The 25497-nt window shown below is 45.2% G+C and overlaps 1 protein-coding gene across 4 annotated transcripts in view; it reads left to right on the forward strand.

The window, feature by feature from the left end:
• Window positions 1-25497, forward strand: part of Ltbp1 (latent transforming growth factor beta binding protein 1) — a 374464-nt gene that overhangs the window by 42718 nt on the left and 306249 nt on the right. For all 4 annotated transcript variants that reach the window (XM_050162976.1, XM_050162975.1, XM_050162977.1 and 1 more), the window contains exon 3: window positions 13580-13871. In XM_050162976.1, coding sequence (XP_050018933.1) covers window positions 13580-13871 — 292 coding nt within the window. The remainder of the gene's footprint in view (window positions 1-13579; window positions 13872-25497) is intronic.

The raw sequence follows: 25497 nt of genomic DNA on the forward strand, positions 1-25497 counted from the left end.
AAAGTTTATTAAGTTCCTAATTTTGGAGAGTGGAAGTCTAAGGTTGGGTGGTCCCATTTGTCCCTCCTCTGTGAAGACCTCTTGATGGGAGCAAGTGTGAGAGGGGTCATAGGGTCAGCAGGAGTTCAAGAACCGACTCTGTGGGAACTGCCCCTAGAAGACTACTTCACCTCTTCTCAGGCTAACACCCTCAGTGGCTTAATACTGTCTACCCTTTTCCGCTCCCTGAAGTTCTACAACGAGGAGAGCCTTTGGAGGATGCACTCATATCCAAACCAGGACCCCAGGGAAGACTACGTCTGGAACACTGTCTATAAAGAAGTCCTTAGTAAATGAGAGGTAAATAGGGCAGACCTTTTACCAGCGTGAATGGTGTCTTCCTAAGAGGAAATGTAGACAAATGGAGATCACATGACAACACAGAGAGAAGATGGCTGTCTACAAGCGGAGGACTGAGGCACAAGAGGCCAGCTTTAATGCTGGGCCTCTGGTCTGCATTTCTCTCCGTGTTCATATCCTAAGGACACGGTCTCAGAGTGCTCTTCCTTAGCTCCGGAAATCCCCTCCGCACTGCACATTGCTCTCCGCCGTTGTCATAGTTGTTGGTGCTTGTTGACTCTCTATCCTGGCTTTATGGGGTACGTTTTCCTGTTGCTGGTTCTACCTTTGAGGTATATGACAATGTCAAGTGTAACAGAGTGTAAAGTTCTCACTCAGCGTTTTGTTGAAGGGACAGGTCAAATCTGCTTAAAGGCATGGAGCTGAGGGAGAGGTCCACTTCTTCATTATCAGCACACACCATCCTGCCTTCTCAGCAGTAGATGAGCTTATGCAGGGAAGTGGGCAAGTCACACCTTTAGATTTTGGGTCACTGGCTCTCTCCCCCTAAGAATTCTTTGTATCTTCATCTTTTATGATGATCTCTTTTAAATTTTAATTTAATTAAATGTGGTGTGTGTGTGTGTGTATGTGTGTGTGTGTGTGTGTATGTGTGTGGAGGCCAGAGGACATAGGGTGTTCTGCCTCACTTCTCTACCCTACTCCCTTGAGACGTGGTTCTGAGTCCAGGTTTGTGGCCAGCCAGACTCCCCAATACTCTAGTCTTTACCCCTCACTCTGCTCTGGGGCTGCAAACATGTGGAGCCACACCAGATTTTTATGTGGGTGGTGGTTTTTTGACTCACATTATGCTTGCACAGTAAATACTCCTACCCATTGAGCCATGTCCCTGGCCAGTCCTCATTATTATATTAATATAATAACTCACAGATATTGATCAATGGTCTACTTAAGGACCTTTTGCTTATATGGGTTTATGCACGTGTGTGTTGGTGTCTTCAGAAGTCAGAAGAGGGTGTTAGATCCCCTGGAGTTGGAATCCCAGGCAGTTGTGAGCTGCCTTATGTGGGTGTTGGAAACCAAACTTCAGTCCTCTGCAAAAGTAGGAAGCATTTTTTAAAAATTAAAGTTATTTATTTATTTATTATGTTTACAGTGTTCTGCCTGCATGTATGCCTGCAGGCCAGAAGAGGGCACCAGCTCTCATTACAGATGGTTGTGAACCACCATGTTGTTGCTGGGAACTGAACTCATGACCTCTGGAAAACCTCTGAGACATATCTCCAGCACACAACAAACATTCTTAATTGCTTAATTTCCAGCTCCATGTCGTGCTTTAAAATTTTTATTTTTCATTTATTTATTTATTTATTGGTGTGTATGACTCTGGTTTTCTGGAAAAATTCTCCATTTTTTTTAAACCAAAGTTCATGGCTTAAAGGTAGCATTTAAGAGGGGCACTGTTCAGACTATGCATGCAAATAATACAGATGGTATTAAAACAAGCTTTGAGATTATTTAAGAATATTGCTGTCTTCTCATCAGATGTCATCTAGAATGGTTTCTGTGCACACCACACAGAAGTCTGTCAGCTCCCAAACTGCCAGGTGTCTGTACTTCCTAGCTACCTACTGGCATTTCTACCAGGAAAGCACAGAGTATGTTTATTCTGTTAATGCTAAAGGGAAAAACCTTCAATGGGTTTAATCTTTGTTTCTTTGATCAAAGAATGACTCATAAATCAGGCAGTCCTCAGAGCTAGCGCAGGACTCCTGCCTGCAGTGTGGACAGGTGACATTTCTGGACAGTACAATTGAGTTGGCTTCAGCTTGGCCCTGTGCCTTGCTTGAATCAGCCACCTGTGACTAAAACTCTGGGGCTCTCAGACTGACACTCAGCCCTTTGTCATAAGAGTGGGCTCCAAAGAAGGTTTTTTTTTTTGCTAGTTGATGTTCAGATTGAGTAGCCCTGATCCAAAATGCTTGTGTTGATTTTTTTCTTCTGGATTTTGTTATATCTGCACTATACAGAATGAAGTATCTTCTGGGTTGGACTCATCTGAGGATGAAATCTACTTAACTTTCACGTTTACCTTATATACATTGCCTGAAAGTTGTACTATACGATGTTTTTTGAACTCCCCTGGTTTGAGCCATCATACAGCATCAGATGTAGAGTTTTCTCCTTGTTGGTATTTTAACAGTTAGGGATTTAAGCTTTTAGAATTTGGGAGACAGAGTGTTCATCTCTACTCAGAACGCTTGCCAAGAAAGAGATGAAGGACTCAGTTGCAGAGAGAGTCCCTCTGGCCAATGAGTTTAACTTTGGGGGTGTCTGAGAAGTGGCTGAGTGAATAGCAGAACCACAGCATTCTAACTTACACTAGTATTTCCAACACTTTAGAAATTTGTATCACTTTGTATTTCTGATTTTGAACGGCCCTATGCTAACTGTACTTTCCTCAACCTTTTCCAATTCCTTGGAAGCTTTCGTTGATGTGAATAACTCTGCCGAGGGCACTGGGACATATGCACGGGCATAGTAATTTTTGTGTTTTTTAACATTGTTAGCATATTGTGTCTAGAAATGAGGCTGTTGAACTGTTTTCTAATGCATCTGCCAGGACGGGGAGATGGCTCATCAGTAAAGTACCTGTTGTATTAGCAGGTATGAGGAAGTGATTTGGATGCCCAGCTCTTGTGTAAAAGTGGGCCACAATGGCACAGGTCCGTACTCTCAGTGCTGGGGGATGGGATGGGGATGCCCCAGTCAGCTGGATCCCTGGAGTTCATTGGCCAGTTTTTAGTGAAAACTTGTCTCAACAAATAAGGCGGAGATAGCTGCATGGTGGTGGCTCACGCCTTTAACTCCAGCACTTGGAAGGCAAAGACAGGTGATTTTCTGAGTTGGAGGCCAGCCTGGTCTACAGAGTTAGTTCCAGGATGGTCAGGGCTATACAGAGAAACCCTGCCTTAAGGGGGGAAAAAGGTGGAGAATGGTCAAGGGGCTCAAGGAAGACGGCCGGGACTGACACTTACATTTCCACATGTGCACACACAAGCTTCTGTTGCTAGAAGTATTCTTCATCCCGCGGGTCCTCTGGATGGGTTTTTCTCTGTCCGCCTGTTCCCGAAGCTACTTAATGAAATAATCACTCTGTAATAATAATAATGTGTTAATATTAATTACATACTTGATTAGCCGAGGCTTCTTATTAACTAACTCTTATATCTTAAATTAACCCATTTCTATTATTTTATATTTTACCATGAGGCTTGTAGTTTGTTACTTCTTATCTTGCTTCCTTGGTGGCTGCTGGTGTCTTCTTGACTCCTGCTTCTCCTCCTCCTCCTCCTTCTTCTTCTTCTATCCTTTTTTCTTCTTTTTCTTCTTTTCCTTCTTCTTCTTCTTCTTCTTCTTCTTCTCTCTCTCTCTCTCTCTCTCTCTCTCTCTCTCTCTCTCTCTCTCTCTCTTTCTGTTCGGATTTCCTGCCTGACTTTACTCTGCTAAGCCATTGGCCAAAGCAGCTTTATTCATCAGTCAATAAAAGCAACACATACACATCCCACATCAAGCTTCCATCCACAAACACACACACTAGAAATACAAAACAATTTCCTCTCACAACAATGCCCCTTGCTGTTATTTTACATGGAAGCCTAAAAAACTAAGTGGTCACAGTATCCTTTCTGCTTTATTTGAACTTCTTTGGATGATGTCATTGATTTAGACAGTACCCACAGGTTTATTTGCTACTTGTGTTTTCCCGTTTGTCTTGGTTATCCTTCCTTCCTTCCTTCCTTCCTTCCTTCCTTCCTTCCTTCCTTCCTTCTTCCTTTCCTCCCTCCTTTCTTCCTTCCTTCCTTCTCTTCCTTCTTTCCTTCCAGAAAGAAGCTCTGTCTGGCTGAGAACTTACTGTGTAGACCAGGCTGCCCTCAAATGCTGGCCTCTATCTGCCTTGAAGGGAACCAAAACTATCTGCAACACAGTTCTGAGAACACAGCTCTGAGGGCATGGGACAAATGAGGACTCCCAAGTGATGTTAAGGCAACAAACTTCTGAAGGAGGCAGAAGTCACAGAGACCCACCTGCCTCTGCCCCTCAGTGCTGGGATTAAAGGCCTCTGCCACTAAGCATGGGTCTTTTTTTAAGAAGTGATTTTGCTCTAACTTAAAGATAACATTTACCATTTTTTTCTAATGGTATTTTCTGATTTTTTCTTGTTTATTTCCTCCCATTTTGCTATTTTTTTTATTAGCAAAAGCCAGTATAGTCTAAACCATAGACTTTAAAATCCCCACCGAACACCTGTAACTTAAAAACAAACAAATAAACTCCATAAAGTGGTAGTAGCAAGACCAGAAACAACCCAGATATGTACATTGTTTTTCATTATGCAACATGACTTAATTTGCTGTTTTCTGTGGGAGATTTTTACAGTCTCAGGAGCCGTGGGTTGGACCCAGCTAACTACCCATTTTAAGTGAAATCGCATGACAATCTATAGGTCTGCTGAGCTCAGGGTAAAGAACCTTCGGCCTTTCACAGCTCCTGGAGGCTCCCAAGTGGCATCAAAGCGTCGGAACAGAGCCTTGGTGACCTGAGTTCCATGTGCTCTGTGCCTCCTTCAGCCACCTACTTGGTGAAGTTCTGTTGCTTAGGACATCAGACCATGTGGGTGTTAAGTGTCGAGAAAGTCTGTGAGATGTGACAGTCTGACGTAGAGAGAGGTGGGGATAATGACAGCAAGGATACTTCTGACAAGACAGACAAGCACATACACACGCCCTCGAGGAGTCCAAGTGGATTTTCACATTCTTATTTAGACAAAAAGGGGGAGATGTAGGGATAAGCCCGCCCCTTGGGGGCGGGCTCGCCTCGGGCGAATGTTTACTGATAAATTGGGTGCGCAGAAGACATGAGCCCCTTCCTGTTCTGGTACTCCGCTGGAACCTTGGTTTCGTGAGTCTGGTTTTTCCATTAAAGTTGTTAAATTACTATTACTATTGGTCTTCATTAATCTAAACCGCCACATTCTAAGGCTGACTCTGTACTTTGGTGCTTGATGACAGGCGACTTCTCTTTCTAGAAAATTCGGTTGTTTCTTCATTATTGCAGAGGCCTGGCTAGAACGGTCACCACCGCTGCTCTTCTCTTCAGGGACTGAGGAGGAGGCTGACCCAGGGCTTTACAAGGAAATCACATTATTTATTTGGGTTTGGGTACAGGAAAAGTTAGATCAGTCTTCACCTTGTGACCCCATTCTCTGCTTCTTATATTCCTTCGTACTGAATAACTTCAAAGGGCAGCTGGGCAGAGCCCCGAAGCCACACAGGGAGCAACTTCTCACCTGCTGCCTTAGATCACTGAAGAGCCAGCTTGGCTCCCATTTCTCCTCAGGACACATGCGGCAGACATGCTGCAACTTGTTTGGAGAGAAAGGCGAGGGCAGGGAGTTGAAGAGAGCTGTGTGGGCTGGGGCAGGTTTTAAATATAACCAAGGGCTATGCTTTTAGATGAAAAGCAAAGGAGGCTGGGCTTCAGGGCATGGGTCGCTTCCTAAAAATAAAGTCGCTGAACTTTCAGAGAACTTTGGGATTAGCGTTGTCAACCGGAGTAGCTGCCAATGGAGAGAAATTTGAAACTGTTTACCATTTGGGCCCAAAATGGAGCATTGATCCAGTTGTGACTGATTCATATGACAAGTGTGGTTTTGCAAGGCCAGCCTGGGAGGTAAGGATGGAGGAGCCTTTGTAGCCCACCTGCTTACTCAGATCTTGGCCTTGGTGATATTCTGCAAGTCCCGAGTTTAGCAATTTCTGCCAGCCGCCACAGACCCTACTGTTTTATTACTCCTTCACCTCGCTCCCAGCCGCCTTTTGTTTGATAATTAAAACACTGAAAAATCTGAAAAATAGAAAAATGCAAAAGGCTTAACAGCAAACATCTACACATCTATTACCCATAGTCAATATATATCTGTTTATTATATTTGATACTCATCTTTTACTTACATGCATGTGTGTATATGTACTAGTACATACACTTGAGCGCAGGAATCATGGAGGCCGGAAGAAGGGTCCGACCCCCTGGGACTAAAGTTATAGGTGCATGATAGCTGCCTGCCTTAGATGCTGGGACCTGAACTCTGGTCCTCTGTAAGAACAGTGTGTGCTCTGAACCTCTGGGCTGTTGCTCCAACCTCTCATCTTCTATTTTTAAGAAAAAAAATTGAGCCAGGTATGATGCACATCTGTAAAGATTATATGCACACATAATCTCAGCTTTCAGCAGGTTAAGGCTGGAGGAACATGAGTTTCTCACCAACTTGGGTTATATTGCAAGACCTTATCTAAAAAAAAAAACAACAACAAAAAAAAACAAAAACCCCAAAAATAAACAAACAAAAAACAAACCAAAGCAAAACTATAAGAATAAATTCCATAAAGTGAAATATCTTTTCCTCCAGTATTACTTCTCTTCCTTCCCAAAGAGGATAATGTCATAGACTTAGTGCGATGCTAACAGGCATGTTCAATCTTTTGACATTGAAATACAACATTGTCATCCACAAAGCTTATACTCTGGAATTACAAAAGTAAACAAAAATTGCAAAACCAGTTTCAGAATGTTTTAAGTAAGTTCAAAATTTTGTGTTGGGCTTTACGCTGGTTGCATATGGCCCATGGGCTGCAGATTGGACACATGTCTGGCATGTTTAAATGCATCCATAAAAGTACATGGTATTATTTTTTAAATTTAATTGGAAAGTTACATCATGATCATGTAATTAAAAACAATACTATAAAGTAACATCCTGGGGATGCAGAGCTGGGGAGTGGAGACAAGCAGACCCTGGCTGGGAACTGGTTGGCCAGCAGCCTAGTGGAAATGGCGAGCTTCAGGTTCCGTGAGAGACCCTGCCTCAAAGGTATAAGGGATGGAGGGCGACAGGGAGAGAGACTACACCCAGCTCTTCCAGCTCCTTCCTATCAGTTACCACAGTAGGTACATTTTCCATGAACTTGTGTACCTAACACAAGAGAAACCACGAAAGTTGATAATTTGTTTCTTGTTCTCTGGCATAATAGACCTTTTTCTGTTTTTGCTTTGTCATGTTGCCTGGGACCCGTTAGAGATTATTATGAGCATTTAGGCTTGTTTCCAGCATTGACAGGAATGCTTCTGCAGTGTGCTTGTAATATTTGCTGGGGATCTTGGTATGTTGTTTGTAGGATTTGCTGTAGATACCGCTTAGCAGAATAAGGAAATCCCTGTGTATTCACGGTTGGCAAGCAGTTTTTATTTGTTGTTATGAGTAAGTCATGGATTTGACTGGAAGCTTTTCTGCATTCCTTGAGTCAGATTCTCGTCTTTTTTTTTTAACATTGTTTGGTCTGCTAACAGTAGGGCCTTCCTTATGTTTCTAGAACTAATTCCACTTACTTTTCTGCTTCTGAAAGATTGACATATTTGGTCAATCAGCAATTCATTTAGGTATTTTGCGTCTATCTTTAATTTTGTGTGTTTTCATCTTCCTTTGGGCACTACTCTCGTCTGTTCTTAGGTTGAGATACCGATTATTCCTTCCCTTCCTTCTCCCCTTCCTCTAGCTCTCCCTCCTTTAGCAGGGTCTTACTATGTAGTCCAGGCTAGCCTAAAACTTGTTCTACAGCCCAGGCTTGCTTTGAACTTGTGGCAATCCTCTTTGCCTCCCCTTATACTGTCCTTTCCAGAGTTTAGTTTCGGGTTTGACCTCATGTCCTGACTCCAGTAGCTCAGCAGTGGACCTGCATCCTAGAGGAGATGCAGACATTGGCCACTTCTAGGTTCTGATGTGGTTGTTCTCTGGCCTCACCCTGCAGCTGGTGACTTGGTATCAGGTGACTGATGGAGCTCCATTGGCAGATACCTAAGGTCCCTTTTCTCTGGTCATTGCTGTGTGCATTCCAGCTGCTCCACCTCTGGACGTGGGCTCTGCCCTTCTGCAGGGCAGCGCTCTTATGCTCTGTGTGTCTCCTCCCTAGGCTGTGTGCTGAGAGCACTTACCAGCAGGGGTCTCTCCTCTCAGGAATCAGTCCCGTGTTCTTGTTTCACATCCAGCCTTGTAAGGCTTGTTATCCCATTGCAGAGCAAGGTCTCAGTCTGTATCCTGGGCTCACCTACAACTAGCAGGACTTCTGTGTCTTGAGTGCTGGGATTAAGACACGCATCACCATGCCCGGCTTTAGAAACTTTACAAACTTTTTTCTTTTTCTCAAGTAGGGGCCAACACTGCTTTCTTGAGTTTTGAGCAGACGTCTCTTACAGGGTCATGTACTTTATCTACCATTAGGGGCTTTTCCTTCCTTTTCTACTTCATTCCCACAAACTGTGTATCTCTTAGGAGCACTTTTTCTTTCTCTTTTTCCTGCATTTGCATTTCTGCATCTGCATCTCCTAGCCTGGCTGCCTTAACTGCTTTGTGTTAGAACTTCCCTGACTTGTCCAGCTCCTCCAGTGCAGTGTGGGGTTCTTCTCCTTGGTCCTTCACGGCTTGTTTTCATGCCTCATAGTTCCACAAGGTGCCAGGGATAACTACCATAGGCCTTGCGTACTTGCAGAGTAGTTCTGAATGTTAATTTGGATGGGCCAGCATCTTCTTTGGAGGAATGCCGACTATTTGATTGAGAGCCATGCAAACCAAGTCCAGAGGTGACGAAGTTATTGTGCAGTGGAGGTTGAGCTTGGATATCCTGAACTCCATCCCTGGATCCACATGGATGACTCATGAAATTATCTTTTGACCTCCTAACACATATGGTAGTGTCTACCTATGCACACTCAAACGCATATACATGTACACACACACACACACAAATAAATAAATAATAAAAAAGTGAAAACAAAACAAAACACAAAACCTCACTTCCTTAACATTATAGTGCTCCATGTAATTCAATACCATGGCTGTGATAAAAGGAGTTTTATAGGGATAAAACAAATGCTTTTGTCATAATGAAGAATTCAATAATATAAAAACACTTAGGATATGAAACTAATAAACTTTCAGCTTAAGAACGAGATATCCTGCGGTTGAGTCGATGAGTCAGGGGGTAAAGTACTTGGTGCGCAATATAAGAACCTGTGGTCAGATTCCCCTGGACCTGTATAAAAAAGTTGGGCGTAGTGGTACTTGTTTGTAAGGCTGTACTTTGGGGAGAGGCAGAGAGAGGCGGACCCCCTGAGGCTTACTGTCCAGCCAGTCTGGCTACGATGGTGAGCTCCAGGTTCAGTGAGAGACTTTGTCCCAAAAATAAGGTAGGGAGTGGCAGTGGAAGGTATGTAGAGTCAGCCTCTGGCTTCTGCACACACACACATGGGTGAGCACACTGGTACACTCATCATACACATATGTACCAGGGAGCACACAGAATTGCTGTTGGTATAGAATTTCCAAATGCTGGCTGCCAGTGGTTCTCACACGCGAGGCTCCGGCTGGTCACCTTAATCACAGTACGCCAGGCTCCAGGTTCAGATTTGCAGTTCCTAGTAACCAGGACTGTGTGTCTCCAAAGTTCCCCAGGACTATGTGTTTCCAGAGTTCCCAGGACTGTGTGTTTCCAGAGCTCCCCAGGACTGTGTGTTTCCAGAGTTCCCCAGGACTGTGTGTTTCCAGAGCTCCCCAGGAGTGTTGCTGCACATTGTAGAGTGCTGTACCCCAGGGAAAACACTCTTGCTTCCAAGAGATCACCCCGACCTGGTTTATTGACGTTCCCTCATAGAATGGGGCCTAACGAGGGCCATTGAACCCTCACCTGAGGGTGCAGCCACTCCTCCCATCTATTTGCAACAGAACTATCTTCTTCAAATATTTACTGCAGAAGGGCGGTTTTGGAGACATTTATTCTAATGCATGGAATATTCTTTTTCTTCTAATAGGATTTCATTTTTGAAATTTTCCTTTTTTATGTATAGTGTGTGTGTGTGTGCGTGTGTAGATGTATTCATGGCTAAAAATCAAAGTTGAATGCTTTCCTCTCTTGCACCCCACCTTATTGTTTTGAGGCCGTCTTCCAATGAACCTGGGGTGCTTAGCAGTTTGGCAAGACCAATTGACCGTAAGACCCAGGGAATACTCCTGCTTCTGCCTCAGCAATACTGAGGTCATAGCACCATGCCCGATATTTTAATATGGGTTCGAGGAATCTGAACTCAATTCTGTACCCTTGCATGGCATGTGCATTGCCAGCTGAGCTATCTTCCCAGTCTGATGTTTGCCTTCTTCCTTACCCTTATTATCAAAATTTGGAAAAAAAAAACCAATCCATATCTCTTTTCCATTCTAATCCATCTATGTTTCCCTAGAGACAGTGAGTAGAGTGTTGGGTGAGTTCAGCCCTTGGCCTTTTCCTGGGTGCCAGCTCCTGCAAGCTGTGTCATGCGGTCTGCCTGAGACCGGAAGCTATTTGCAGGATACCTTGGACGGAAGGAGGAGTAGATGTCATTCTCAAATGTTAGACTAGAACGTACTCCTATTGAAAGCATTAAGAAAATGTGCATATGCCAGTGCCCAGAGGCTGATCGCTGTCAAATGCACCCAGTGGAAAGCTGGGTTTACTCTCCTGGCTGCTTCTGTTCGCTTGGGTGGAGCCCATTCAGCCCTGTGACATTCCGTCAACAACAGTGGCCTGGCAGATACCTGGAGCCCAGCATCTCAGCTCCAGCCACCAAGTTTGCTTAGTCAGGAAAATGTTGAGGAATTGAAACTCTTAACTCTAGAAGTGCAGAGCTTTTGAATTTGAATTCTACAAGTCTAATACAGGAGTGGCTCTTGGGGACCGCTTTAGAACTAGCAGCTACTGTACTGAAACACTCACAGTTACCTGGCCAAGGTTAGCGGATGTAAGTCCGATCATCTACAAAGCTGGGTCTATCTCTAATTTTCTTTTCTCCTCAAGTATTTTGATATTCAAGGACCATTTTTTATTTGTTATGACTAATAGGAATCATACCATAGCAAGACGGGAAAAGCATCTTTTCCTATGGAAAGCTAATAGGTTTCCAGGAGGTTAGATGTTGGTCATTTGGTTCTTTATAACCCAGTCTCCGGTGAGTCATTGTGCTGGCTTGTTTTATGTCGATGGACACAGGCTGGAGTCATCAGAGACTGAGAAAATGCCTCCATAAGATGGAGCTGCCAACCAGCCTGTGGAGGACATTTTCTTAATCAGTGATTAATGGGGAAGACCCAGTCGATGTGGGTGGTGCCATTCCTGGGCTAGTGGGTTGAGCAAGCCATGAGGAGCAAGGCAGTAAGCAGCACCCTTCCGTGGCCTCCGCACCAGCTCCTGCCTCCAGGTTCCTGCTCTTTGAGTTCCTGTCCTGACTTCCTTCAATGGTAAATAGTGATCTGAAAGTGTAAATCAAGTAAACCCTTTCCTCCGCAATTTGCTTTTGGTCATGGTGTTTCATTGCAGCAATAGAAACCGTAACTAAGACATATGTCTCTCACCTATCTCTTTTGGACTTGTTTAGTAGACAGAATTGACGTGGCACTGACTTGAGCAGGAAGTTTGGTAGTGTAAACTCAAGGTGACGAGTTTAAGGAGACTATTAACAAAGGGGCAACAGAAAAATGAATTCTAACAAATACTGAAGGGTCAGATGGGAACTTGCCAGAAACCTGTGACTTTACATAATGCAGTTCAAGTCACTGACCTCAGTTCTCCCAAGGTACATCACCTGTGTTCAGATCCACTACCCTTGCCTGTGGCCCAGCTAGCTTTGTAACTCTGCCTGGCCAGAGGAGACAGGGAACGAAGAACTTGTTCCTTGTTGCGTTTTTCCCAATATGAAGTTAGGGGTGGTATAACACTCACTGGAGTTTGTCTAGATTAGCAGGCACATAACCAGTCAACAACCTTGTTGCCATTGTTCTTCTGTGTAAAATGAATGAGTTGGGTTGACTATTAAAACTCTCCGGAAGCTCCGACATCCTGTGAGTGTGTGAAAGAGATCTTTTCCTGGGGATTGGGGACTGTTTTTGATCAAATCCAGGCAGAAGTATTTAAACATAAAAATTTTAAATTAAATTTAAGGGCCGGCGAGATGCTCAGTGGGCAAAGCATCTGCTGTGCAAGCATGAAGACCCAAGGTTAGGTCCCCAGCCTGCACACACAAGAGGTGGGTCATGAGCCTCTCTAATACCGTCCCCACCTCCAGCACAGAAGGCTGGGGTCAGGGAGTTTTCTGGAGTGTGTTGGCACCAGCCTAGCAAAACTGATAACTTCTAGGATTCATGGAGGTATTGCCCACACCCACAAATAAGGCCGAAAGCAATTGGGAACGATATTCCAATGTAACCCTCTGTTATTTATTTATTTATTTTTGGGGGGTTGGGGATGATTTCAAGACAGGATTTCTTTGTGTAGCCTTGGCTGTTGTAGAACTAGCTCTATAGACCAAGTTGGCTTCAAACTCACAGAGGTCCGCCTGCTTCTGCCTCCCCCGCTATAGGATTAAAGGTGTGCACCACAGCAACTCTTATAAAGGAAAACATTTAATTGGATCTGGCTTATTGCTCAGAGGTTTAGTCTGTTACTGCCGTGGTGGGAAGCACGGGGGCATGCAGGCAGACATGGTGCTGGAGAGGTGCCCGTGAGTTCTCTTTCCAGATCAGCAGGCAAAAGGAAGAGAGAGAGGGAGACCCTGGGGCCTGGCTTGAACATCTGAAACCCCCAAGAGCATGCCCAGTGACACACTTTCTCCAATGAGGCCACCCCTACTTCATCAAGGCCACACCCCGTAATAGTGCTTCTCAGTATAGACCTACGGGGTCATTTCATTCAAGTCACCACAGGATACTTTTTCACTTTAAAAAAAAAATCTGTGGTGTACTATGGGAAGGTAGTTATAATATAGTGGTCGAGAATAATGTTTTTGTTGCCAACTCGCTTGGGTTTGAATCCTAACTTCTATTTCCTAACAATTGTTTAATCTTTGTTAAGCCACTTAACCTTTGCCTTTGATTTGTTCCTTTATCCATAAAATATCTACTAAAAACACTTTCTGGGAATTAATATATATATAAAACCTGTCACATAGATAGGTGGCCACTGACAGGTACTAGTTGTCACCACTACCACCATCATCATGAGTTTCTCAGGGGAGCGTCCAATGGCACTGTTAACCCTTTGGAAGAACGAGTGAAGTCTACTGCACTTTTCTTCAAAACTCTGTCTTCTGTTGTCTTCTGCAGCAAGCTGTGTTCCGCCATGCCAGAATGGAGGGATGTGTCTCCGGCCTCAGCTCTGTGTGTGTAAGCCAGGGACAAAGGGCAAAGCCTGCGAGACCACAACTTCTCAGGAAACCGTGTCACCCGTCTTTGGAGGACAGAATCCCGGGTCCTCTTGGGTCCCTCCTGAGCAAGCAGCAAAGCATGCTTCAACCACTAAGGCCGACACTCTACCAAGGGTCAGTCCCGTGGCTCAGATGACCCTGACCCTCAAGCCGAAGCCTTCCGTGGGACTCTCCCAGCAGATCCATTCTCAGTGAGTGTTTTCGACTTGCGTCTAGCCCGGATGCACATTCGCTGCTCCTGAGCACACTGCTTTAGACTGCTCTCCTTGGCGCAGTCGCAGAGCCCTCACTGCTTTAGACCGCTCTCAGAGCTCTGGGCCAGTAATAGCCTTTCTCCTTCTCAAGAGTTTCCATGCGAGGGAGGCTCATGTACCACGTCTCGTAAAGATACTTGGTTTGATGGGTGACTTTCCCCTAAGTGTAAACCATAGTGGGGCTAGGATTATAGGGATCAGGGTTGGAAGGGACTGATAAGCAGAGCTGTAGATTTAAGGATTCTTTCTCGGAGGCGGGGGGGGGGGGGGGGGGGGGGGGGGGGGGGGGGGGGGGGGGGGGGGGGGGGGGGGGGGGGGGGGGGGGGGTGGTCCAGAGAGATGGCTTGTCAGTTAAGAGCACTGGCTTCTCTGCCAGAGGACTTGGGTTGAATTCCCTGCATCCACATGTTGGCTCACAACTAACTGTCGGGTAACTCCGGTTCCAGGGCATCTGATGCCGTCTTCCGGTCTCTGTAGGCCCTGGGTATGCACGTGTTACACAGGCATGTGAGCAGGCAAAATACCCATAACACACGAGATAAAATAGCTTAAAAAAAAAGAACTTCAAAATAATTCTTTTATGGGGTGGGGGTGGTTCAGAGTCCTGAAACAGTAACTTAGAAGGAGAAATATGTAGGTATTGGAGAGGTAAGGGTTTAGCTTTGCAGAGGAGAGAGACCTATTGGGAGGTAACTCTCAGCTTCCACTCTGAACACCACACAATGTCTGCCTCACTTGCCATGCAAGCCCAGTTTTGGTGAATGACGTTGCTTTCTATTTATGGGAACTTTTTTTTTCCTATTTCTTCTTACTCTTCGGGGAGCACTGAGCACGAGGTCAACTCAGGGATAAGAAAAATTGCCCTTGACCTCCTGTGACTTTTGTGGCCAACAGCCCGCAGAGGGGCCTTGTCTCACTGTCTCCTCTTAAAGAGCAGCTCCACGTGGATAATGAGATGCTGAAGTTGCTGCAAGGATCTCTTGTCATTCGTGTGGGGTGTCAAGTACAGGAAGCCCCCAACTTAAAGAGAGACTTGACCCCAGTTCATTTGTAAGTCACCTGCTTGGAATTTGGAAGGCATTTCCCCGTGGAGACAGCACTTCCACAGGGTTAGTGTTCAGTTAGCTCACGGAGGTCATTTCATCTGTTGAAAAGCCCCACCATCCTCGTTCATGCTTCTCATTTGAGTGGGCCACCTACTGTTTGTGCAGACTTGGTCTCTTCTCTCCCAAACCTCTCTCGTTTTTTTTTTTTTTTTTTAAATTTTCTCCACATCTCTTCTTGCAATCTAATACTTTATATGACTACATTAATGTTCTGTCATGGACTAGGTGGAAACCTGGTGATTCTGATAACACATTTTATATCTCATGGTGAGGAGCAAGCAATGATTCCTCAGAGCCTCCTGTGCGCCAGGTACTAGTTTAGAAGTTGCATGCCGGTTAGCACTTTGTAACTCGTAGTGAGTCTGCACTGAGTCCTGGAGATTAATCTTGTTTTTACAGATGAGCAAAGCCAGCTATAGAATGATTGTCTTGTTGGCAGTCACACAGTTAATGGGTAAGTTGTCCCATTAGAGCTTGAACAGAGGTAGCCACGTCCATCCTTAAGGAAGGGCCTGATTTGTGAAGGAAGGGCCTGGCAAACACTTTCTGTGAAGGACGAGATAGTGAACTATTTTGTGCTCTGGGGGACAGGTGGTTTCTGTGGTCAATTGCAACATACTGCAGCCCCACAACAACGTGGACCATAGGTGACATTTATTTCATCCCCAGATCACTTTAGTTGTGGAACTGAAATTTGATTTCAAGTCACAAAATATTGCTCTTATTTAGATTTCTTTCTCAAGCATGTTTATCAATCCTGTGTGTGTGTGTGTGTGTGTGTGTGCTAAATGTGTTATATATGCACCTGTGCAGACCATTGGTCAATTGGTCGATATCAGGTATCTTTCTCTATTTCTGGTCCCCCCATTTCCCCTAGACCAGGCTGGCCTTGAATTCACAGAGATACACTTGCCTTGGCCTCCCCAGTGTTGGGATTAAAGGCATATACCATCAGATCTAGTATATAAATCTGATTTGGCTAGACTGGCTGGCCTGAGAGCCCTGGGCTGCTGTCCCAAACCCAGCTTTAGGACTGTGGAGTGCTGCCGTGTGTGGTTTTGATGTGGGTGCTGGGATACTCCGGCCCTTAGGCTTGGACAGCAAGCACTTCACTAAATGAGTCACCTTCCGGTCATTTTCTCTTTTGTTTGTTTTATTTATCTTTTAAAGATGTTTACAGTTTTAATTATTTTAGAATTTCATATACATATAAGATGAAATAAGATCACATCCATCTTCCATCTTCTCCTGAATCTCTTCTTCCCCGACTCCTTCTCCCCCAAGATGCCTCCATCTCAATTTCAGCTTCTCCTCTTTCTTCTTCCTCCCCTCTTCTTCTTTTTCAGATAAATGTGCTAAGTCCATTAGTGCTGCCCTTATGTGCATAGGTGGGGAGCCCAGTGGAGCCTGGCTAGAGTGGCCACCTTCTCACTTTTCTTCAGTGGCTCTCAGCTGCCAGGAGCTCCTCGGTGAGGGGTGGGGCCATGATTCCGCCCCAGCCCAGGGTGGATTATTGCTGGCTTGCTCTTGTGCAGGTGACCACAGCCACATCACACCCAGAAGACAGCATCTCACAGCAGCCCACCCCATCCTCCAGCTCTCAAGTTCTTTCCGCCTCCTCTTCTTCCATGGTCCTAGTGCTAAGTGGGGGGTTAATCAAGATGTCTCATATACGGCTGAGACCCCACAGTCACTTATTTTCAGCCCTCTTATTAGTTATGAATATCTGCATTGACTGCTGACGGCTATCCACTGGGAAAAGAAGGCTTCCTGATCCAGGCTGAGAGCATCCCAGGTCTGTGGATAGAAACATAAATGTTTAGAAGGCAATTTGACAGCCGTTTAAAACATGGAGTGGTCATTCTTGCACAAAAGCAGGCCGTGGCCTGAATGAGCTTGCTCACCTCTTTCTCCGGAGGCTAATGGTGACTATTTTAGTGCTAGAACACAGATGTGACTGTGTGTCCCTGGAATGATTTATATCATGCTTAGACATCTCCCTTCTAGCATCACTCTGATCTGAAGAACAAAAAATAGTTCTGCCTTGAATTCTGCTTTGGCGATCAGGAGTCAGATTACCGCGTGTTGTTCTGACTTTTTTTCTAGCCCTATTACTTATGTAAACCGTGAAGTGAATTACAAGAAATGTTACTCGACTTGACTGCCACCAGCCACCATTTGACTGCGATTGCATGAGGGGATTGTTTGCAAAAATCATTTGCCAGAGAAAGCTAAGGGAGCAACTTTAAAAAATCTTCCCTTCTTTAGGTGTGGGCATTGTAATTTAGGCAAGAATGTTATGAGGGAAATGAGAAGACTGTTCTGTTCTCGGGGACACTGGTATCTTTGGGAGGCTCTGAGAAAAATTAGGATAATGGTCAAGTCCTGGCTAGAATAGTCTATGAGGCTAGATCATCTCAGCCAGCAGCCTTGACGCTGTTTTGGATGCAGAACTTGGAGGAAACTGTAACAGAAGCGCTCTGAGAGGCTGGATCTCCTGGCCACTCATTTCATCAGTATCTGGTCCCCTGGCTCTGAAAACACACAAACTTTCAAAAGTAACACACACAGCTGCATTAATACAAACATGGACTGTGTGCTGTACACAAGTCAGCCAAGGATGATTTTTTTGTTTGATGTTTGAGCAGATAAAATATATACCCCCATCTTGAAGGTTTATTTCTTTATGTCTGTAACCATTTTTTCAGGGAGCCTCCCCAATTAGATCTGACCTCTACCAACCTTGAATGAGCTTCTTGTTTTCTGTGGAAACAAAAGCATAACCTCTTTCCCAGTGTAACATATATTTGACTTCCATTTTGAAGTTAAGACATTTTTAAAAATATGTAAGTTTCATTTAGCAGTTTCCATAGTCCAGTGTCTCTCAGAATCTAGTGTTTGTTCACCAGGCAATAAAAAATTCAAAGTCATCAAGACACCATATAGGGTCCAGACTCCCTGTGTATTTTCCTTCTCTATGTGGCTTATTTTTTATTATTTATAAACTATTTGCCTTTTTTCTATGACTGTATGTCTCCATTTTCTTTTTTTTAAAGCCCATGCACATTTTCACACACACTGTAACCTGTTTAGAGGTTTTTCTTCTGCCTGGATCTGTCTCATTAAGCATCTGTAGTGATCTCTGATGGCATGAGACAAATGAACTGCTATGTCAGCTGCTGGGCGTGGCTCATCTTAGCACTTGGTGCTGTCATATGGTGTTGGTGGCTCCATCACTGTCAGTCTCTCTGTGCAGATCTTATCTGAAAGACTTTGGTCCCCAGGAAGCTGCTTCCTCCTCTTCCTCCTCTTCCACTGAGCTGGCCTCTTTTTGTATGGAGACACTGCCTCTAGTGTTGAGGAAAGCAATACCCACTAGGAAACTGGACAAGATTATGGTGTTGTCTTGAATGTGAGCTGGTTTTGGCTGTCCGCTGTATAATAGATCTAGATGAACAAAATACTTCGTATCGCTTTGGCTCTATTCTGCACATAGGCAAGCTCAGCCTGTGGTGTGCCTCAGAGGCCCCAGACTTATAGATGCCATGTAATAAACTAGTTTTCCCCAAGTCTTTCAGGGGGCTGCTGGCCTCTTCTTGGTCCAGAGCTCTTCCTCCTTTTCCTCTTCCTCCTCCTCCTTCCTCCTCCTCCTCCTTCTTCCTCTTCCTCTTCCTCTTGCTTTCTCAGGCTTTATGTGCTGGATGCTCCGTGCCATTTGTTTTTTTTTTTTTTTTTTTTTTTTTTCCTTTTTCGAGACAGGGTTTCTCTGTGGCTTTGGAGCCTGTCCTGGAACTAGCTCTTGTAGACCAGGCTGGTCTCGAATTCACAGAGATCCACCTGCCTCTGCCTCCCAAGTGCTGGGATTAAAGGGTGTGCCACCACCGCCCGGCTGCTAGGTGCCATTTGTAATGAGCCTTTTTTTGTTCCTCCAGTCACCTTCCAAATAATGACAAAGAGAGTTATTATTAATTATGAAAGCTCTGCCGATAGCTTAGTCTGGTTTTTAACTAGTTCTTATATCTTGAATTAACTCATACCTTTTAATCCATTCTTTTTAGTGGCTTGGTTAACTTTTCTCTGTACTCCACATTCTTCTTCCTTGCCTTCTGGCTGGCAACTCCGTCTTCTTCTTCCCAGAGCTCTCTCTGTCCCCCAAATCCTGCCTAGCTATTGGCCAGTTTTTATTACCCAGTTATGGTGACATAGCTTCACAGTGTCTACAAGGCTGCAGCTTCACGTGGGACTTGGCTTCTGTTAGGTAAATGGCTCTGGATTCTGCAGCTGCCGCATCCCCATCAGAGTCACGCCTTGACCGGACATGTGCGTGTGGAGTGAGATGCTGTAGTCTGGAACCAAATATAAACACCACGACCTGGGAACGCAGATTGCGTTTACTCCAAATCCCACCTTCAACCTGGAACCTTTCCCTGAGTTTTTGCAGTAGCGTAAGAAAGAAGGTTATAAGTTAAGGCATTTTAAATACAGTGGTGGAAACATCAGGTAGGTAGTTTTATCAGAGCAGGGGAAAGCGCTACTATAGCCTCATGCTATATAGTGACATTTTTAGCTCTTGGATCTGTGATACTCAGGACATGTCATATATTCTCAAGAAATTACCTAACCATTAAATACAATAGTGGGCAGAGGACAGAAGGCGTGCTGGATCCCCTGGGAGTTACAGACATCTGCCATGTGAGTGCTGGGAAGAGAACTCAGGTCCTCTGGAAGAGCAGCCAGTGCTCTTAACCACTGAGCCATCTCTCCAGCCCCTAAAGTCTTGTTTTTAACAGGTGAAGTAGGTAACTGAGAATCATGAAAAGGATCTACTTGTAGACACAAAGTTGTGTAAAATGCCAAAGGAAACCTTTCATATCCACTATCTGAAATATTAAGTCTTGATCATGGGTCCAGTTTTCACTCAGTCCATCTACGTAGAGAGACGTTATCCTCGTGGGAGGGCAGTACATGAGCAAATACGCTCTTCTCGGGAGTTCACAGTCTGCAGAGGGCAGAGGACTGATGAATGAGGCTGCAGAGAAATGAAACTTCAGACAGTGTCCTCGGAAAGCTGTAAGGGTTTGAGGTGGGGAGGACAAAGCTCCAGGGATGACGATTAAAGCAATTAAAGTGAGAACTGTGGGAGGTGAGGGCAGGAGCCCTGTGAATATTAATGCGAGGGGTGGGGCAGAGGCCTTTAGGTTGGAGTGTGCCTGGAGTTTGAGGAGAAGCTCAGTGTGATAAAACTGTTTTGTTCAAATGGCACAGACCGGAGGCCCTGTGGGAGCAGGTGCGGCATTAGATTAGATCAGGCAGGTGGCGGTTACACAGATTGGTTTTTACCTTTGGCTGAGACGGCTTTAAGGAGTTTGACATTGGCTGGGATACCCACGAGGCTCCTCAGGGACTTGAAGCAAGAAGCGGTTGTTTCCAGATGGCGGTGTGTTGACAAAGTGGAATCGGGGGTGCTCTCTGGAAAAGGCAGTCTGGAAATTAGAAATTCAGCAAACTTGGGCATGCAGAACTGAGGAAGGTGTTTCCAGAGAGGTGATGGTTCAAGAGCTTGGTGTGGTAGTTACCTTTTCTAACTCAGCAGTCTGAGTCACCAAACATGTCTTGACATGTCTTGATGCTCTCTCTCTCTCTCTCTCTCTCTCTCTCTCTCTCTCTCTCTCTCTCTCTCTCCCTCTCCCTCTGTGTGTGTGTGTGTGTGTGTGTGTGTGTGTGTGTAATTCTGTAGGCTTAAAGCTGTGAGCTTTGGCTAGGTCTCTTCTGATGTGGCAGACAGGTGTTAACCAGGGGCAACCATCACCTGAAGTCATGCCCGATACCGAGGCGATCAATGAGCCAGGAGGACTCACTACTAAGGTCGCTGATAGGAAGTCTCAGCTCTGACACAGGAAGCTTTAGGCCCCTCCCTTGCCCCCCCCCCCCCCCGGCCCTCCAACATGGCTGCTGACTTCTGAGTGACCGTGGAGCCGCAAGAGCAGAGGGAAAGTCGGGGTGCCCTTGTAGTCAGAAGTGTTTAATATGACAAACTCTCACAGCTTAGAAGTGGGCCATTGGGTCCACATTCATGAGCAGTAGGAGGACGCACTGCTGAAAGGGAGGAAGAGGAAGGATTTTTGTACATATTTAAAAGTGACAGTGATGGTTGAAGTCTGTTGTCTTCTTGGCAGAGGTGTAAATTGCTCGGGCAGCAGGCCTCCGGGTATGCCTGTGTAGATTCTCGTCAGGGCAGACTTGAGTTGGGGAGACCTAGCCAGTGTGGGCGGTGCCGTTCTCTGGCTGGGGTCCTGGGGGATATAAGTGGGAGCTGTGCAATTCATGTATTCATTGTTCTCTGTTCCTGACGGTGGATGTGATCAGCTGCTTCAAGCTCTTGCCTTACTGATTTCCCTGCCGCCGTGGGCTTCCCTGCCATGATGGACCAAAACGACTGCTTTCTCCCTTGAGTTTCTTTGGCTAGAGAATTTTAACACAGCAGCAATAAAGAAAACTATGAAGGCCACTTTTAGGACATAGGTTGATGTAAGTGAAGAATATTGGCAATACAGACATTAAAAGTTGGGTGAAAACCAGATTATTGAATGACATTTCAGTATAACAGTGCCCCCTCCCAAATAGAGTAACAAGCAAATGAAAAAAAAAAAACACAATAAAAGCAAAGGTAAGAAAAGTTATAGTTTATAAAAACTTAAGAAACTCATTAGCCAGTCATGGTAATTGGACCACACTTCTGTCGTGATTCGAACACACTGCGTATAAAAGAACAAAGCTGGGTTCTAGGGCAGTCAGGAAAATGTCTATGCTGATTAGAGTCTGAAAGGGTAGGGTTGGATTTGAGGGGGTCTGATGATGGCGTTGGAAGAAGATCTTAGCAAAGCATCCTCTATGAAGATGTGTGGTATCTGAGATTTGGACCACCAAATCCAGCGGATGGAGAGATGGTAGCTCAAGGTCAGCTATGCGGTGATAATTTTCCATTCAGAATGGTGGGTTACACAAGGGTTTCTTACAAAATTCTCTTTATATTTTGGGAATACTTTTGTTACAGACCATTTAGAAAAAAAAATCAAGAAGTTTTTAAATAGGAGCAAGATCCTTTGGAAGCTGCCCGTGCCTGGGGCATCTGCAGAATATTAGGACCAGAGGTAACGGCAGGACCTGTGATCAGGTGTGGCAGTCGTGGCAGTTCATAGGAAGGAAGTGGATCCACTCTTAACGCTGTGTCAACCTGGGCACCTGGCTGAACTTGGAAAGAGAGAGCCAGGTGTGGCCCCTGCTTCCAACATGTGAGGAAGAGGGTGCTGGGCCTTTAAATCCTGGTGAGTTTTCCTGATTGCCTCGGCCGGGAAAGTGTCTGGTACTTGGTTTGGAAAGGAGGGCCTGTGATGGAGCTTTGGGGTGAAGTAGGTGAGACCACACCCTGCACCCTACTAATGACTTAGTCAAGTGGGTGTCAGTAGGACAAGGATGATTACTTGGTTTGGAGAGACTGCCCAGTGTATTCTGGAAAAGCCAGCACCATGGTTTGGAGCTTTGTTCTGGCTTTCCCATGAGGTTTATTACTGTGGTGTTGCTGTTTCTGTTTCTTGGTGCCGCATCATAGCCTCTGCATGAATGGAAGAAATGCCCAGACGATACTTCATTGTCCTGTACATGAATATCTGTTGTCACTTCAGATTCCTCCAAGTGTGTGTGTGAGTGTGTGTACAGCGGTTTTCACTGACCTGGAACTCAATACATAGTCTAGGATGGCTGGTCATTGAATCCCAGGATCCTCCTGTTTCCGTCTCCCTAGTCCTGGCATTACAAGAGTGCCACCACACCCGAGTTATTATTATTATTTTTAATAACTGTGTGGATCAAATCCAAGTTCCTATGCTTGCAAGGCACAAGAGCTATCCCCTCAGCCCCACATTCCTTTATTGTTTTTTTTAATCGACGGCTTCATAGTTCTGGAGTACAGCTTGGGTACCCGTCACACGTGCATCCTGTGGATGTTATTCAGAGACAAACTGTGAGTGCCACTGTTAGATTGTAGGCCCTGCCAGGGCCCGTCTTTGATTCACATGTGAACAGGTGTCAATGCACACGAGCCATGGCTGTCGCAATAACTCCTGAAAGAGCACCAGTCAACATGGTTCCGCTCTTTTCAGCTCTGAGCTCGCATTCATCATGTCCCAAATGCATTCATGTTTTCCAAAGAAGTTTTTTCCAACTCTCAGGGCCGCTAAAAAGGCTTGCCAACTAGCTTGTAAAATACTGATTTTTTTTTTTAATCCTTGTTATTCATGATGGGTGATATAGGCGCTGGCCATGGGAGCCTGATGCAGAGCTCAAAGGGACATTGTTTATTTGTTAGGTCCCTCAGTTGTTTGGGGGAGTGTTGTACAATGAGTGCCGTTTTGCCAAGTGCAGAACTATTATCTACTGTGTGAGAAGGAAGCCCTTATGGAGGAGACAATGTGCCCGGTCCCCCTCTCTGAGCCTGAGCAGGAAGTCTGGTTTTACTCAGGATATAGATGTCAAATCTATCTGTAGAGCTCACATGCAGCCCGTCTTTTTTTTTTTTTTTTTTTTTTTGTGGTCTTTTTTCCCTCATTTTTTTGGTATCCTGCTCTAACAAAAGAGGGTGCTTAGCTGGTCTGGAAAAACTAGTTTTTCCCTTTGAAGACACTGACAGTTGTCTTGACTGCCGCCTCCTCTAGAGGATGTGATGAAGGTAAAAGGAGCGAATTTGAATGTGTTCTTTAAAAAAAAAAATGGGACTAACTCGAAATGTGTTCTATATTTACCAAGTGAGTTTACAGTATGCCAGAAAGTTTCTAAATATAGAGGAGGTCTTTTAAAAGTCCACACAGAGGGGCGCCTTCTGCTTTTAAAGTTCTTGAGAAACGAGTACTTGACATTTATCTGTGGGTTGGTTGATAGGGCACCCAGTGATGTCCCCGCCCTGGAGGAGGAAGGGGATGGATGTGCAGCTTCGGTTCTGTCAGGCTCTTGCCTTCCCGGCGAGGAATTCCCATGCTTGGGAATCTTCAAAACAGGAGTGTGCTTTGCTGGCACCGAAGACAGGATACTTGGTGAAGTAGTCCTTCGAGTTCTCTGCCCTCAGGGATGACAGCAGCCCACGAGTTTATTCTCGTTATTTGAACTTTCCTATACCTTCTTTTTTTGTTCTCCAACAACAGAAGGCTTATTAGAAAGCTGTCGAGAGCTGAAGCCAGGGAGAGATGTCTCTGGGTTTGCAGTGTGAATAGATGCCCTTGGCACTTGGAGTGAACGTACTAGAACAGCTACAATGTTTCCGCTCTTGAATTTTGCTACTATCCCCAAATGATTTCCCACACTGTAGTGGACTCTGCTTAGTGTTGACCCTTCACCTGGGCCTCACAGAAGTGAACTCCCGCCCCCCCCCCCTGTCTGTTCTGAGCTTCCCCGTGTTTACAACACTCCAGATACTGTCCATGCAATTTCTCCTCCCTGCCCACACAGGCACCCAGAGGGGCTTCCACTGAGATTGGCATAAAATTAAAAATACTTCCTGCAAAGCTAACCATGGTGCATAGCTACAATCCCAGTGCTATGTCTTATACTTGTAGGTCAGCCAATTTAGCGGGTCAGTGAGCTCCAGGCTCTGTGAGAGACACTTTTTTTTTTTTTTTTTAAAAAAAAAGTAAGGTGGAGGAACTCAGCCCAGTGCTCCGACGTGGGTTCTGTCACAATTGAGGCATACTGAGAAGCCAACGATAATGGCACTGGGATTTGTCTCTACTGCATTTACTGGCTTTTTGGGATCCTCTTCTATGTGGATGCACACCTTCCTAAGCCTGGACAGAGGGGGGGAGGGCCTTACCCTGCCCTCTCTTAGGACTGGAGGAGGAGGACTGGAGGGGGAGAGGGGGAAAGGTGAGAAAGGTGAGTGGGGGAGCTGGAGGAAAGTGGGAGGAGGGGGTGAAGTGGAAATTTTGAATGGTATTGTTTATAAAGTAATAAAAAATTAGAAAAAAAAGGTAAGGTAGAGGGACTGCAGAGATGGCTGAGCAGTGCAGAGCTCTCAATTCTTATAAAAGGACCCAGATTTGGTTTCCAGGACCCACACGGTTGCTCACAAATGCCTGTGACTCTATCTCCAGTTGTTTCTGCATCCTCTTCTGGCCTCTGTGGGCACTGCACTCATATTGTGCACAGCCTTATATTCAGGCAAAACACTCACACACAAAGTAAGTATTAGATCATAAAAAAAAATGGTATAGCTGTGATAGAGAAAGACAATGGCTTCAGCATGTATTCATGCAAAAGAGGTAGAAGTCTTTCAAATTTTTCTGGTTTGCCTGGAGGAAGAAAGGCATTGATAAAGTTGAAACCCCTGCCCCCAGTGTCCCATGGATACCCCTGCCCACGGTGTTCCATGGATGCCCCTGCCCACGGTGTTCCATGGATGCCCCTGCCCA

The sequence above is a fragment of the Alexandromys fortis genome, unplaced genomic scaffold, assembly GCF_014885135.2.
Source record: "Alexandromys fortis isolate MF-2015 unplaced genomic scaffold, M_Fortis_MF-2015_v1.1 scaffold_148, whole genome shotgun sequence".
In the NCBI taxonomy this organism is placed as follows: domain Eukaryota; kingdom Metazoa; phylum Chordata; class Mammalia; order Rodentia; family Cricetidae; genus Alexandromys; species Alexandromys fortis.